General features: G+C 43.0%; 1 protein-coding gene across 1 annotated transcript in view; it reads left to right on the forward strand.

The window, feature by feature from the left end:
* Positions 1-12,896, forward strand: part of ZFAT (zinc finger and AT-hook domain containing) — a 198,191-nt gene that overhangs the window by 83,065 nt on the left and 102,230 nt on the right. Inside the window, exons 4-5 of the mRNA XM_055128605.1 lie at positions 6,621-6,809; positions 9,971-10,121. Coding sequence (XP_054984580.1) covers positions 6,621-6,809; positions 9,971-10,121 — 340 coding nt within the window. The remainder of the gene's footprint in view (positions 1-6,620; positions 6,810-9,970; positions 10,122-12,896) is intronic.

The raw sequence follows: 12,896 nt of genomic DNA on the forward strand, positions 1-12,896 counted from the left end.
GGCAAGCTCCCCGTGGCATATTTGATTGCCAAAAGCAGTAACAAGTCTCACAATGGAGACGTTACTGGTGCCTGCTCGAGCAAATCAATGAGCAACGGGATGACAGTGCTACAGTGATACAGAGCACATATGCACTACCTCCCATCCCAACCACAGTGACTTGTCTTTACTTCTGCCCCCTGGGGGCTTAGCTGGCATGCTGACAGATCCCCTGTGCAAGCAGTGGGGATGCAGGAGCCCTGAATGACGCAGGATGAGTCTGGAATGATGCGGGATGAGTCCGCTGTCACTGCTCCAAGAGCCAAGCGTGGACCCGGGGGACATAATGGGAGCCCCACTGGCATTTGCTTTAGGGAGAATCTGTATCCACAGTGCACAAAGAGCTGGTAGCTGTCTCGGTGTGAAAGTGCATGTCTGTCACCTGGTCGTCCTCCGTTTTTGCTTTTTTTTTTTAAAAAAAAATGTATTTTTAAAAATTGAATCACAGTGAGATACACAGTTGCAAGTATTTTCATGGTTGGGTTTCAGGCATATAATGTCCCCACACCGGTCCCCGTCATCAGTGTACATTTCCCACCATTGTCCCCAGTTTCCCTCCCCCCACCCCCATGGCAGGTGTTTTTCTTTTCTTTCCTTCTCTCTCCTTCCCCCGCCCCCTTTTCTTTTGGGCATTATGGTTTACAATACAGATCCTAAAGGGTTATCATGTTGTCCCTTTACCTACTTTCAGCACTAAGTTCTTCTCTAGAGCAATCATTTCCAACTAGTATTGTCATGCTGGTCCCTTCCTGTTGCCTCTTCCTGTACCTCCTTCCTGCTTGCACCTCCTTTCCTCTCCTGTCCTCCTGAGGTAGTAGCACCCCCCAGTAGATGAGGGTCTTAGAACTTTCAAGAGGTTTCAGAACTGTCTAGCTAACTATAGCTCGCTTTATGTGGTTCAGAGTCATTTTCACAACACAAACATTATTTGAAGCCTCTCCCACAAATCTCCTCAGGAAATTATCTCTAAAAAACACTCACCCCTTGGCAGACAGGACTCACTGTTGGAAATTTATTTCTTCAAGCTGGAGTCACTCTATCACTGTATCACTGTCATCCCGTTGTTCATCAGTTTTCTCAAGCAGGTGCCAGTAACGTCTCCATTCATCCCTGTCGCATGCTAGTGTAGCAAGATGGTGTATTGGGGGCTCTTTCAGGGTCAGGGGAATGAGGACCGTCATTACTAGCTGGAGTCAGTTACTCATTTATATCCATTGGCTTTTGGGGCTTTTGAACACAATAGAGTAGAAATTTTTGTTTTCTGGGCTTATCACCCTTATCACCCACAGGCCTATATTAGGCTCAGTAAAATAAGAGACAGATGCAGACTCAAGATGGTCCCAGGACAGAAAATAAGCTGATAGAAGCATCTAAAGAGATCATTGTAACCACTGGGAAGTTCCATCATCAACATGGTTATATGTTGGGTTATGTGGATGTGGATGCGGATGTGAACTCTGCTTTTATTTTTTTCATTTGGACAGCAGGGTTGTGGATGGGATTGTTGCATGTTGTATGGGCCTACGTGCAAGTTCAGGAGGTGGACACTCTGGGGTGGTCACTTGGCTTGTGATATCAGAGTCAAAGAGTTTGAACAAAAAAAATCTGTGCTAATGAACAGCTTTGTAAAGGTCTATCTCACAGGGATTCAATAATATAATCGTAAAAAAGTAGGAAAAAGGGAAAATAAAAAAGAAAGAAAAGAAAAGTCTGTCTGAGTATGAACCTGGGAGTCCTGGCTTTGAGGTGAAGTGGTGTGTGGCATATCCTTGTCTAGCATGTTTTCCTAAGGGAAACAGGAGGTAAACTGTTAAGTGGTTCTAAGCAGGGAGTGCAGAGTTGCATTTGAATTTAAAATCCAATCATGCTAACTAAGATCAAGAAGGAGAATGGTGTGGAGAGAGTATTAGTCAAGATCAAGATACTTGTGGTAGGGACACTGGTCAAAAACAAGTTTAATAGGTATATAATTTTTAAAATTTAATATTATGAAAAAATCTGTGCTATTACATTTTAAGATATAAGATTTTAAGATTTTCATGAAATAAATCACTGTATCACTATCACTGTCATCCTGTTGTTCATCGATTTGCTTGAGCGGGCACCAGTAACATCTCCATTGCAAGACTTGTTGTTACTGTTTTTGGTATATCGAATATGCCATGGGTAGCTTGCCAGGCTCTGCCGTGCGGGTGGGATACTCTCGATAGCTTGCCGGGGTCTTGGAGAGGGACGGAGGAATTAAACCCGGGTCAGCCGCATGCAAGGCAAGTGCCCTACCCACTGTGCTATCACTCCAGTCCCATGAAATGGATAAATCCTACAAATATAAACTTTATGTACCTGTAAAGAAAAGATAGATTTTGGAAAATAATCTTTTTTACTTCTTAATTTACTTTGATTTAAATTTTGTGGAATTTCAGGAGTTTAACTCTATTCTCCTATGTGTATAAGTGTCACCATCTCCACAAACAAAGAGATCTATCCCAAATCTGAGATAAAATCGAAACACATAGCAAGGGAACAATCAGTGGTGAAAGAAAGTAGAAGTGAAGATTTTGTCTATAGAATTGAACTTAGAGTGGGTGGGGGTGGGTGGGAAGGGCCTTGGGACACCTGTGGGGGGGAGTGGCTCCCTGTGATGGCTGTGGTGTGGGGATGGTGTATGAGTGAAAAGTGTAAGTAGGAATATTGTAAATCCCAGTACCTCAATTAAGAAAAGATTTAAAATACATTTGATAATCAGAGTGTCCATTTCAGGGGAAGGGGTGTGTGGGGGTGGGTCAGTAGCATAGCATTGCCACCACAGACCTAGGGTCCATCTTGCTCTACCTGACCCTTATGATGTTGACCTGATCTTCACCTCTCCTGCTTGCTTATTAATGCCTCAGTTCTCACACTAGCCCTGAAAATGCTGAGCTGAAGAAGGAGAACACTTACTTTCATTCTTAGGAAGGAAAATCGTTCTCAGACACCCACCTTTGTTCCCGGCCTATTGGCTGAACCAAGTTCTAGTAGCCCTGGTTGCTAGCGTGACTGGAACAGCATCTCGCCCCTTTGGTGAGGAGACATTGTCCCAAGGAAGCCTGGTATCAGGGATGGGTAGACTGGCTTGAGGTAGGAGCAGGACTAGGGGTTGTTGTGATAATTAGATGGGGGTTGGGGTGGGGGGAGGGGAGATGAGATTCTTATGCAATCTCCCTTTACACTCAGTTTCGCATTTCATGTATTAGGTATATTTTTAATGTATGATGTATAACAGCACAGCAGGCAGGGCGTTTGCCTTACATGTGGTCAACCCGGGTTTGATTCCTCCATCCCTCTCAGAGAGCCTGGCAAACTACTGAGAGTATCCCGCCTGCACGGCAGAGCCTGGCAAGCTACCCCTGGTGTATTCGATTTGCCAAAAACAGTAACAAGAAGTCTCACAATGGAGACGTTACTGGTGCCCTCTCGAGTAAATCGATGAACAAAGGGATGACAGTGCTACAGTGCTACAGATGCATAAAACCATCTAAATAGAATCTCTCTGATGTTGTCTAATTGTGTTTGTGTAAACATATCTATTGCTGCTGTGTCCCTATATATTGAGTTATATCCCTGGTGAATTATTTTGTAAAGTGAATATTGTTTTAAAGTAGAAGCACACATACCCAGAATCCCAGGATGTGGTCGTTTTTTCATCCTCTTTATCCAATATATTGTTTGTTTATGCCTGCACGTCTCCCGATATGTGACATAAAGATCTTCTGTGACTCAGGAAACTTTCAGACTTTTGAAGATGTTTTTATTATAGCCACTGAAAAATAAAAAAACAAGTAATAATAAAATTCCTGTCTATCATAATGTAAATCGAACACAATATAGTATGTAGGCATTGTCAGTAACTTTAGAGATCTATTTTTTGGTCCTTTTTTAGCAGTGGCGCTGAGGGGCTCCTCCCTGCTTATTGCTTGGGGTCACTTGTGGTGCTCAGGAGACCATGTGTGGTGCTGGGGATTAACCCTATCCTGCTGGGGTTAATGTTGAGCACGTTCTACAACCCTTTGAGCTCTCTCTCTCGGACTCAGGGTTTTTAAGGAATGGATGTATAATGGTTTCTGACTTCTCCCCCTGGTCTTGAAGAATAGCATACAAATCAGTTATTTTCACAATCTAATCTGTCATCCCGTTGCTCATCGATTTGTTTGAGCGGGCACCAGTAACGTCTCTCATCGAGAGACTTATTGTTACTGTTTTTGGCATATCCAATACGCACGGGTAGCTTGCCGGGCTCTCCGAGAGGGGCGGAGGAATCGAACTCGGGTCGGCCACGTGAAAGGCGAAAGCCCAACCGCTGTGCTATTGCTCCAGCCCTACAATCTAATCTACTAAGATTTTTTTTTTTTGCTTTTTGGGTCACACCCGGCAATGCTCAGGGGTCACTTCTGACTGCACCCAGGAATCACTCCTGGCGGTGCTCTGAGGACCATAAGGGATGCTGAGGACCAAACTCTGGTCAGCCAAGGGCAAGGCAATGGCCCTACCTGCTCCCGCTCCGGCCCCTACTAAGATTTCTTTTCTGTTTAAAGTTAACTTGTTCAGTGCTGGCATTAATTATGTGACTGAGGATCTTGGTAATCAATTAAAAAAATTCTGCAAGACTTGTTTCTGTGAGCTCGAAATGTTTCAAAGCACTTTGGATTATGGAGCTTAACCTCTAAGAACTTCCATCTGCAGAACGTTAAAAAAAAAAAGAAAGATTTTTGTTTGCATCTGTCTGCTCTATCCTTCAGGTTTTTCCTTTGCCTCCTTTTGAGAAAGTGTTCCTTTAGCCCGCATGTCACCCTGAGGGCACTTCTCCATTGGTCCTTTTCCTCCAAGCCTCTGGTACCTTTGTGTGTGGGTCAGGCTGGAGTTAGAAGGGGATTTTCTAGAAAACACAGGTTTACTGAGTTGCCTCAGGTCCTCTTTGTTTGGGATGGTTTTGTTTTTCATTTTTCCATCCCCTGCCTTATTTCACCTTTCTGTAACCCCAGATTTAAGCACTTTCCAATGACCCACCATTTGCCTGCCTCGCCAGTTTTACAACCATCCATCTACCAGTACTTACCTCTGTTGAAGGAATGTATGGGATTTCTCTGTCTGCCTGTTCTAAAATTCTGAAAAGTGATTTGTTTCAGGTTATTTCGAGTTTTGTGGCTGTGACTCTAAGAAATAGGTAATTCATGCCTTTTCTTTCTCTTATTTCCTTGTCATTTAGAAATCCAGAATAACAGGCAATCATGAAGTTCTGAGTTCCTTTATTCTTCATTTTTATTTGCTTAGGGTTTGGGGGTGTACATGCAGAAGTGCTCAAGATTTACTCCTTATTGTGTACATACGCAATGCTAATTATCAAACTAGGGTTGACCACATGAACGGCAAGCTTCATGTATATGTTCCATCTCTCCCACCTCTTTAATTTTTTTTTTTTTTGGCTTCTTTGGTTCATACCTGGCAATGCACAGGGGTTGCTCCTGGCTCTGCACTCAGGAATTACTCTTGACAGTGTTCAGGGGACCATATGGGATGCTGGGAATTGAACCCAGGTTGGCTGCGAGCAAGGCAAATGCCCTACCCACTATGCTATTGCTCCAGCCCCACCTCTTTAATTTTTAAATAATTTATTATTCTTTACTTTTTGGGGGTCACACCCAGCAGTGCTCAGGGGTTACTCCTGGCTCTGCACTCAGGAATTACCCCTGGCAGTGCTCAGGGGACCATATGGGATGCTGGGATTCGAACATGGGTTGGCCGCGTGCAAGGCAAGTGCCCTACCCGCTTTGCTATTGCTCCAGCCCCATTATTCTTTACTTTGATAGTGAAATTTTTCTTACTCCTCATGCTAATGCCAAGTTGAGCCATGAAATGAGCTGTTGTTCTGTCCCTGGCCTTATTGGTTTCATATATACCATTCGTGACACATAGAGGAAAGCTAATAAATGTAAAATGAATAAGGGTGTATTTCTTAAACATCATTCTTGGCTACCGTGTCTTCTCTACAGTGTCGTTTATAATGACCAAAGTTTGCTATGCGTTTTGTAAATAAGGCAAAGGGCTCTGACATCTTTATCAGCAGTGTGTGCTGCCGGGGCCTTGATGGTATGGTTGATATTGATTGAATTCCATGGAAGACTGATGTGCCGAAGGTGGTGTCTCAGCTGAGAGCGTGGCCATCATAGCATTGTGGAGTAATATATTTATCACATATAAATATATATATTTTTTTCTTTAGTACTCGTAACAGGGGCTGGAGCGATAGCACAGCGGCTGGGCATTCGCCTTTCACGCAGCCAACCTGAGTTCGATTTCTCTGCCCCTCTCGGAGAGCTGGGCAAGCTACCGAGAGCATCGAGCCCGTGCGGCAGAGCCTGGCAAGCTACCTGTGCGTATTGGATATGCCAAAAACAGTAACAATAAGTCTCTCTATGAGAGATGTTACTGGTGCCTGCTCGAACAAATCGATGAGCAACGGGATGACAGTGACAGTGACAGTGATTTGTAACAGGGTCATGATCTGTTACTGCTATAACAATGTTATCTTGATACTTGTTCCTTAGGTAATGAATCTGACCTTGAACTGGAAAAAAAGTATAAAGAAGATGATCGAGAAAAGGCCCCAAAGAGACCCCGGACACAGAAAACAGAGAAGGTGCAAAAGATGTCCTCGGGAAAGGAGGCTGGACCAACCGCTGGGGCAAAGAAACCCATTATAAGTGTGGTTTTGACAGCACATGAAGCCATTCCAGGTGACCATAACAGTAGGGGATGATGGACAAGAATTGCAGGGTGCTCTCTATGTTTCGGGGCAGTTTAGACCCCGAGAGCCCTAGAGCCGGCTCACTATTTTATTTATTTATTTATTTGTTTGTTTGTTTGTTTAATTGAAACACCGTGAGAGCAGTTACAAAGTTTTCAGTTTAAGTCTCTGTCATACAATGATGAAACACTCGACCCTTCACCAGTGCACATTTTCTACCACCAAAAACTCCAGTATCCCCCCATCCCACACCCTCCCCCTACCGTGGCAGGCGATTTCCATGTTATTCTCTCTCTACTTTGATTACATTCAATATTTTGACACCAAACCGACCATTATTATTTAGAATTTTATCCCAACACTTAGATCTGCTGAAAAGGCAACATTAGACAATTTGTTTTCTATTGCTGATTATGAATTATATAGGATGATACGCGGCCGTGCAAATTTGGAATTCTGAAGTTTTAATAATTATATCTGGAGGGATTTCTGCCAAAAGCCACTGTGTTCCGAGCTTTGTTTCTGAGTCTTTGGTATCATGGCCAATACGCAGTTCAATCCGCATCAAGAGGGCTCGTTCGTGGGTAGCAACTCGAGGTCTTGTAGGGGCTGGCGGGTGGGGGGGGTAGAGATGGTGGGGGGGGAGGGTCAGCTCCCATCCTGTGAGGAGCTGGCTCACCATTGACCTCTGTCTGTGACTGTCCAGTCATCTGGGAAAGGGGCAGACCTCTGAGAGTGGCAGAGCTTTCTGGAACTGCCGACAGCACGCACACACTGTGAGGGCCTGTTTCTGCACCAGCGCCTGCTGGTGTTCTGGCATCACCGAGGGAAGGGGGGCCCCAAAGACGCTGCTGTTCCTCTTGGATCCCCTCACCTGACCTTTCCTGACCTTTCCGTGGATACGCCACCCTGCACTTCCCTGCAGCTCACCTGGGCTGTCCTGACACGGCTAGGACTGAGGGTAGGACTGACACGGGCTGCCTCTCCAGAACCTTTCTCCCATTGGACTCCTGATACCCACCTTATTTGCATCTGTAAGGAGGCTCACTGGATATTATATAAACACCGGAGGTTTCCACCTTAGTTACTATTCGTATAAAATAGATCCAGGGTATATGACACTTTGTTTTGGATCATGTCTGGAGGTGCTCAGGGCTTTCTCCTGGCTCTTCACTTAGAAATCAATCCTGCCAGTGCTCAGGGGACCAAGTGGAGTGCAGAGATGGAACGCGGTTGACTGCATGCAAGGCAAACACCCTACCCACTGTACTATCTTCCTGGCTCTATCCTTTTAAAAGAAGGATATCTTTTATTTATTTATTTATTTGTTTATTTATTCATTCATTTATTTTTAAATGTTTAAGTATATATGTAGCTCGGTAACGGTCTTTACTTTTTTATTTGTTTATTTATTTTTTTCTTTTTGGGTCACACCTGGCGATGCACAGGGGTTACTCCTGGCTCATGCACTCAGGAATTACCCCTGGCAGTGCTCAGGGGACCATATGGGATGCTGGGAATTGAACCCGGGTTGGCTGCCTGCAAGGCAAACGCCCTACCCGCTGTGCTATCATGCTCCAGCCCCATCTTTTATTTTTTTTTTTAAAGAAAGGTATCTCGGGACTAGGAATGTGGCTCAGGGGGTAGAGCAGATGCGAGGCCTGTGTGAAGCCCTGAGTTTGATCCTGTGCAGTTCATTGTCGGATACTTCCAAATCTCCCCATCCCTACAATCAGGTATCGGATTTGGCTCCCTTAACAATAGCCACACCCCCTGTCACCCCCTCCACCCCCCAAAAAAATCCAGGAAGGAACACTTAAGGCAAAAAGAAGTTTATGATAGTAGATTTCACCATAGAATCAGCTTTTCCTCCTCCCTCCCTCCTTCCGTTGCTCCCTCTGTTCTTTTTTTCTTCCTTCCCTCTTATCTCTTTCTCTTTGTCTCTATTTCTCTCACCTTTATACATGTATATTTTCCCTTCCCCTCCCTTTGTTGTTGTCCTCCTTGTTGCAGTCTCCAGCAAGATGGTGTTGCCTTCCTGGTTTTTGTGAACCTGATGATGTCAAACACTTGTTGAAGTGCAGAAGCTCACAATAGCAGCTCACTGGGATCCCTCTTAACAATGTAGATGGTGTTGCCAACCTTATGCCTGCAAGATAGACGTTATGCAACATTCTTAGACCCCCCCTCCACCCATATATGTGTTTGTTTGTTTGGGGACCACACCTGGTGGTGCTCAGGGCTTACTCCTGACTCTGTGCTCAGGGATCACTCTTGGCGGCTCTGCGGACCACAAAAAGAGTGATGGGGATAGAACCGCAGTTAGCCATATGCAAAACAAATGCCTTGCCTGCTGTACTACTGCTCTTGCCCACTTTAAAACAAAAATAAGATCAAGTGAAAATGTTTCTCAGAATATTTTTATATATTGATACAAACCTTGCCCTTTTCTACCAAATACACAAATACAGAGTTAACTGTGGGCCTCATGACCTCATTTGGGGGGAGTTAATTGAATATGAAAAATTTGGCAGCAGTAAAAGGTTTCTGAATGCACAATGACCTAAACCATTTGAGGGCAAAGGATGTAACTGAAAAAGGACTCGTGTGTATATTTACATCGGGACCCAGAAAATCCCAACGAAATTTTTAATTGAATTGGCAGGTTTGGGGGCTGGACAATAGTACAGTGGATAGGGTGTTTGCCTTGCACATGACGGACTTGGGCTCGATTCCTAGCACCCATATGGTCCTCCAAGCCCCACCAGGAGTGACCCCCAAGCATAGAGCCAGGAGTAAGTCCTGAACACGTATGGGTGTTATGCAAAATGTTAAAAAAATAATTGATAGGATTTTGTTTCAGTACTGGGCCTTGAATCCAGGATCCTAAACATGAGAAACAAGAATTCTACTATGGAGCTCTGTCCCTAGTAAAATAATTTAATTGACAATCACCTCTGTAATGATTTTGAGGGTTTCTGGCAGCACTTGCCTATGTTGCATTACTTGGGCAAAATGGGTCATTAGTGGAAGTGGTTTAAGAAGCCCTATCCTATCATGAAGAAATATACTTTCCTGGCATGCAATCTGCATAGGGAAAGATTCAGGGATCCTTAAACAACTCTTTAATTCTGCCTGCCTCTCCTTTAGGTGCTACCAAGATTGTTCCGGTGGAGGCGGGGCCCCCAGAAACAGGGGCAGCAAACCCTGAGACCACCACAGCCGACGTGGCACCTCGGAGAGGATACCAGGAGTATGCCATTCAGCAGACACCGTATGAACAGCCAATGAAGTCAAGCAGGTAAAGCATCTTTCTGTGTAGTGTGTTCTGGGTGATAGCATGTTTTCAGAATTGAGCACCAGCTGGCTTAATGAAGGGGTTACATTTTATTCAAGGTAGGCAAGCATATGTTAAATCTTAATAAAGAGAAGTTTAAATAAGGTTTCACTCGATAATTTGCTTATTTTTATAGCTGTACACATAATTAAAAACAATCTCCAGTTTACTCCCCACTTTAAAAAGCAACACAGACATCTTATAGGATGTTTAAAGAAAACCATAATTCATCCTCTAACTGGTATTACAAGTTTGGTTCATATTATGTATATTTTTAGTATATACCAACATATATTGCTTTAAATTTTGTTATTTTTTTTCTAATGCCAGATCACACTGTTTTCAATTTTTTGAAGCCTGCCATACCATGGACTTCTTTCTTTATAGTTTTAAAAAAAATTATGTTTGCTTTTTTATGGGTGTGTTACACTTTATGTAGCCAGTTTCTGCTTCCTGGACTATGTTGGGCTTAAGGTTGTTATTTTTTTTTTTAACTCTGTCTTCCCATAATTCTTGAAGACTTCCTGTGGAATTAATTTCTGGATAGAAATTGCTGTCTCAAAGGAAATGGGTGCCCCAAGATTGACTCAACATTAATAACTCTTCTCTAGGATATGGGGTTGGGCATTGCATGCATGAAACCTTGTCATTAACAGAATTGTAAATCACGATTCCTCAAATTAAAAAAATAAAAACTCTTCCAAATACGGAGGATCTATTTAACAGTGGCAGTGAAGCAGCCTCCCTGCATCTTCCAGACCACCCCGTTGTCTCTCTTACAGCTGTGATATGTGCTCGCTCCCATGCATGAGCAAACCGGTCACCTGACCTCTGGAAATATTTTTTTCCCAACTGAGAGGATAGCCTAAGAAAGCACCTGTTGCTGATACTTTTCCTTTGTGTCCGGAAGGAAAGGAATGAGGTGTGCTTGAATGGGACATAGTCTTTAGCCGTGGGGAGACTAGGGTTTACTCTGGATTCCAAGATCAGCTTGTCAGATTATACTTCTCTGTTATGTGCCAGGCCCTCAGGAGGTGAGGGAGAATAGGAGGGAGATGGCAGATGAAAAAAAAAAATTGTTACTATGACTTGACTCGAGTTATTTTACCTCCATGCTTGTTGGAGTTACACCAGCCATAAGCTGGCCTACTAAATCTTGATTCTAGTAATGTGAATAAATGATTAAAAAAATATTAAACATGCAAAGTTCCAGGCAAATGTATTCTTACTCAGTTATGACCTCATGTCATGTGAAATTCTTTTTTTTTTTGTTGTTGTTGTTTTTTGGGTCACACCTGGCGATGCACAGGGGTTATTCCTGGCTCTGCACTCAGGAATTACTCCTGGCGGTGCTCAGGGGACCATATGGGATGCTGGGAATTGAACCTGGGTCAGCCGCATGCAAGGCAAACGCCCTATCCGCTGTGCTATTGCTCCAGCCCCTCATGTGGAATTCTTGATAAAATTGAAGCTTCATTCTTCTGTTCTTGCAATTGTGAGCAACTGACTTTGTTGATGAGGTTCAGAAAACATGCATTCCACTGGCAAAACTATAATAGAATTAAATTTGAAGCTTACTCTGCTCTCTCATTAATTTGAAGACCTGAACTAATTAATAATATTTAAAAATCTGTTGGGGAGAGGTTTGCTAGATGCTAATCTGATTATAGGTAAATATACTTAACACTTCATTGATAGATCTGGGCTATATTCATGTTCTCATGCATTATTAACATTTTTGTACTATAAACTTGGAAAATTTTATGAAAGAAACTTTTTTTAATGAGGATTTTACTTTGTAACATATAAGCACAAACTTTAGTTCACTTCTGCCAGTAAGATTCTCCCAAAGTTGTGAGGCAGATTTCGACACAAAATTTTGTAAGTCCAGGAGCTAGAGAGATAGTGCAACAGATACAGTGCTTACCTTGCCCTCTGTACTGTCTTGCTCTCAACTTCTGCATTTGGTATTCCCAGAAGGAGACTGGATCCAGTACCGACCATTTGTACTCCTGTTTGATTGTTATCTAACGTGGAGTTGGGTGAGGGTGTCCTTTAACAAAGTGTGGAATCATGGAATCATGTAGGCATTGCCACCATGTGCTTCCACTCTTAGTTTCAGAGTGTGACTAAGGCTAGAGAGTCAGATATGGGCAGTTTAGAATCTCTATCAGGTCCATTACTCTCAGAAGGAGACAGGGAACGAAGAGTTTAATAGATATTTGTCTTATAAAGCAAATAGAAAAAGTCAGAGCAAAAGATTCTTCTAAGACCATTTAGATTTTGCATCGAGGTGAAAAGTACAGTTTCCTGGTTGTTTACAAAAATCTAGAGTTTCATCCTTCTTTATACCAATAAAATGTGCTGCTTCTGGACGTCTTTGTCATTTGAGAAAGATCCAAATTAATCTCATTAAATTACGTTAGGCTTAGCAGTTAAGCATACTAGTAATTTTTATATTAGACTAGTTTAATTACATCCTGAGAATTGTATTTTCTGATGTCTGTGTGCCACAGTAATTTAGATATTTTTATCTTAAATACAGGGCAGTCAGTATTGACCAAACAGCTATATGGATAGTTCTACAGATACAGAGTTTCCACCTCTGTATTGATGAAATCTGATTAATAGCGGGAGAGATTTTCAGTGTTTCTGAGGTCTGGAACTTTACAACCTTGAAGTCAACTTTGCAAGAGCATTGAAGGGGATTTTTTAAGACAAGGCAGACTTCACAAACAC

The sequence above is a fragment of the Sorex araneus genome, chromosome 2, assembly GCF_027595985.1.
Source record: "Sorex araneus isolate mSorAra2 chromosome 2, mSorAra2.pri, whole genome shotgun sequence".
In the NCBI taxonomy this organism is placed as follows: domain Eukaryota; kingdom Metazoa; phylum Chordata; class Mammalia; order Eulipotyphla; family Soricidae; genus Sorex; species Sorex araneus.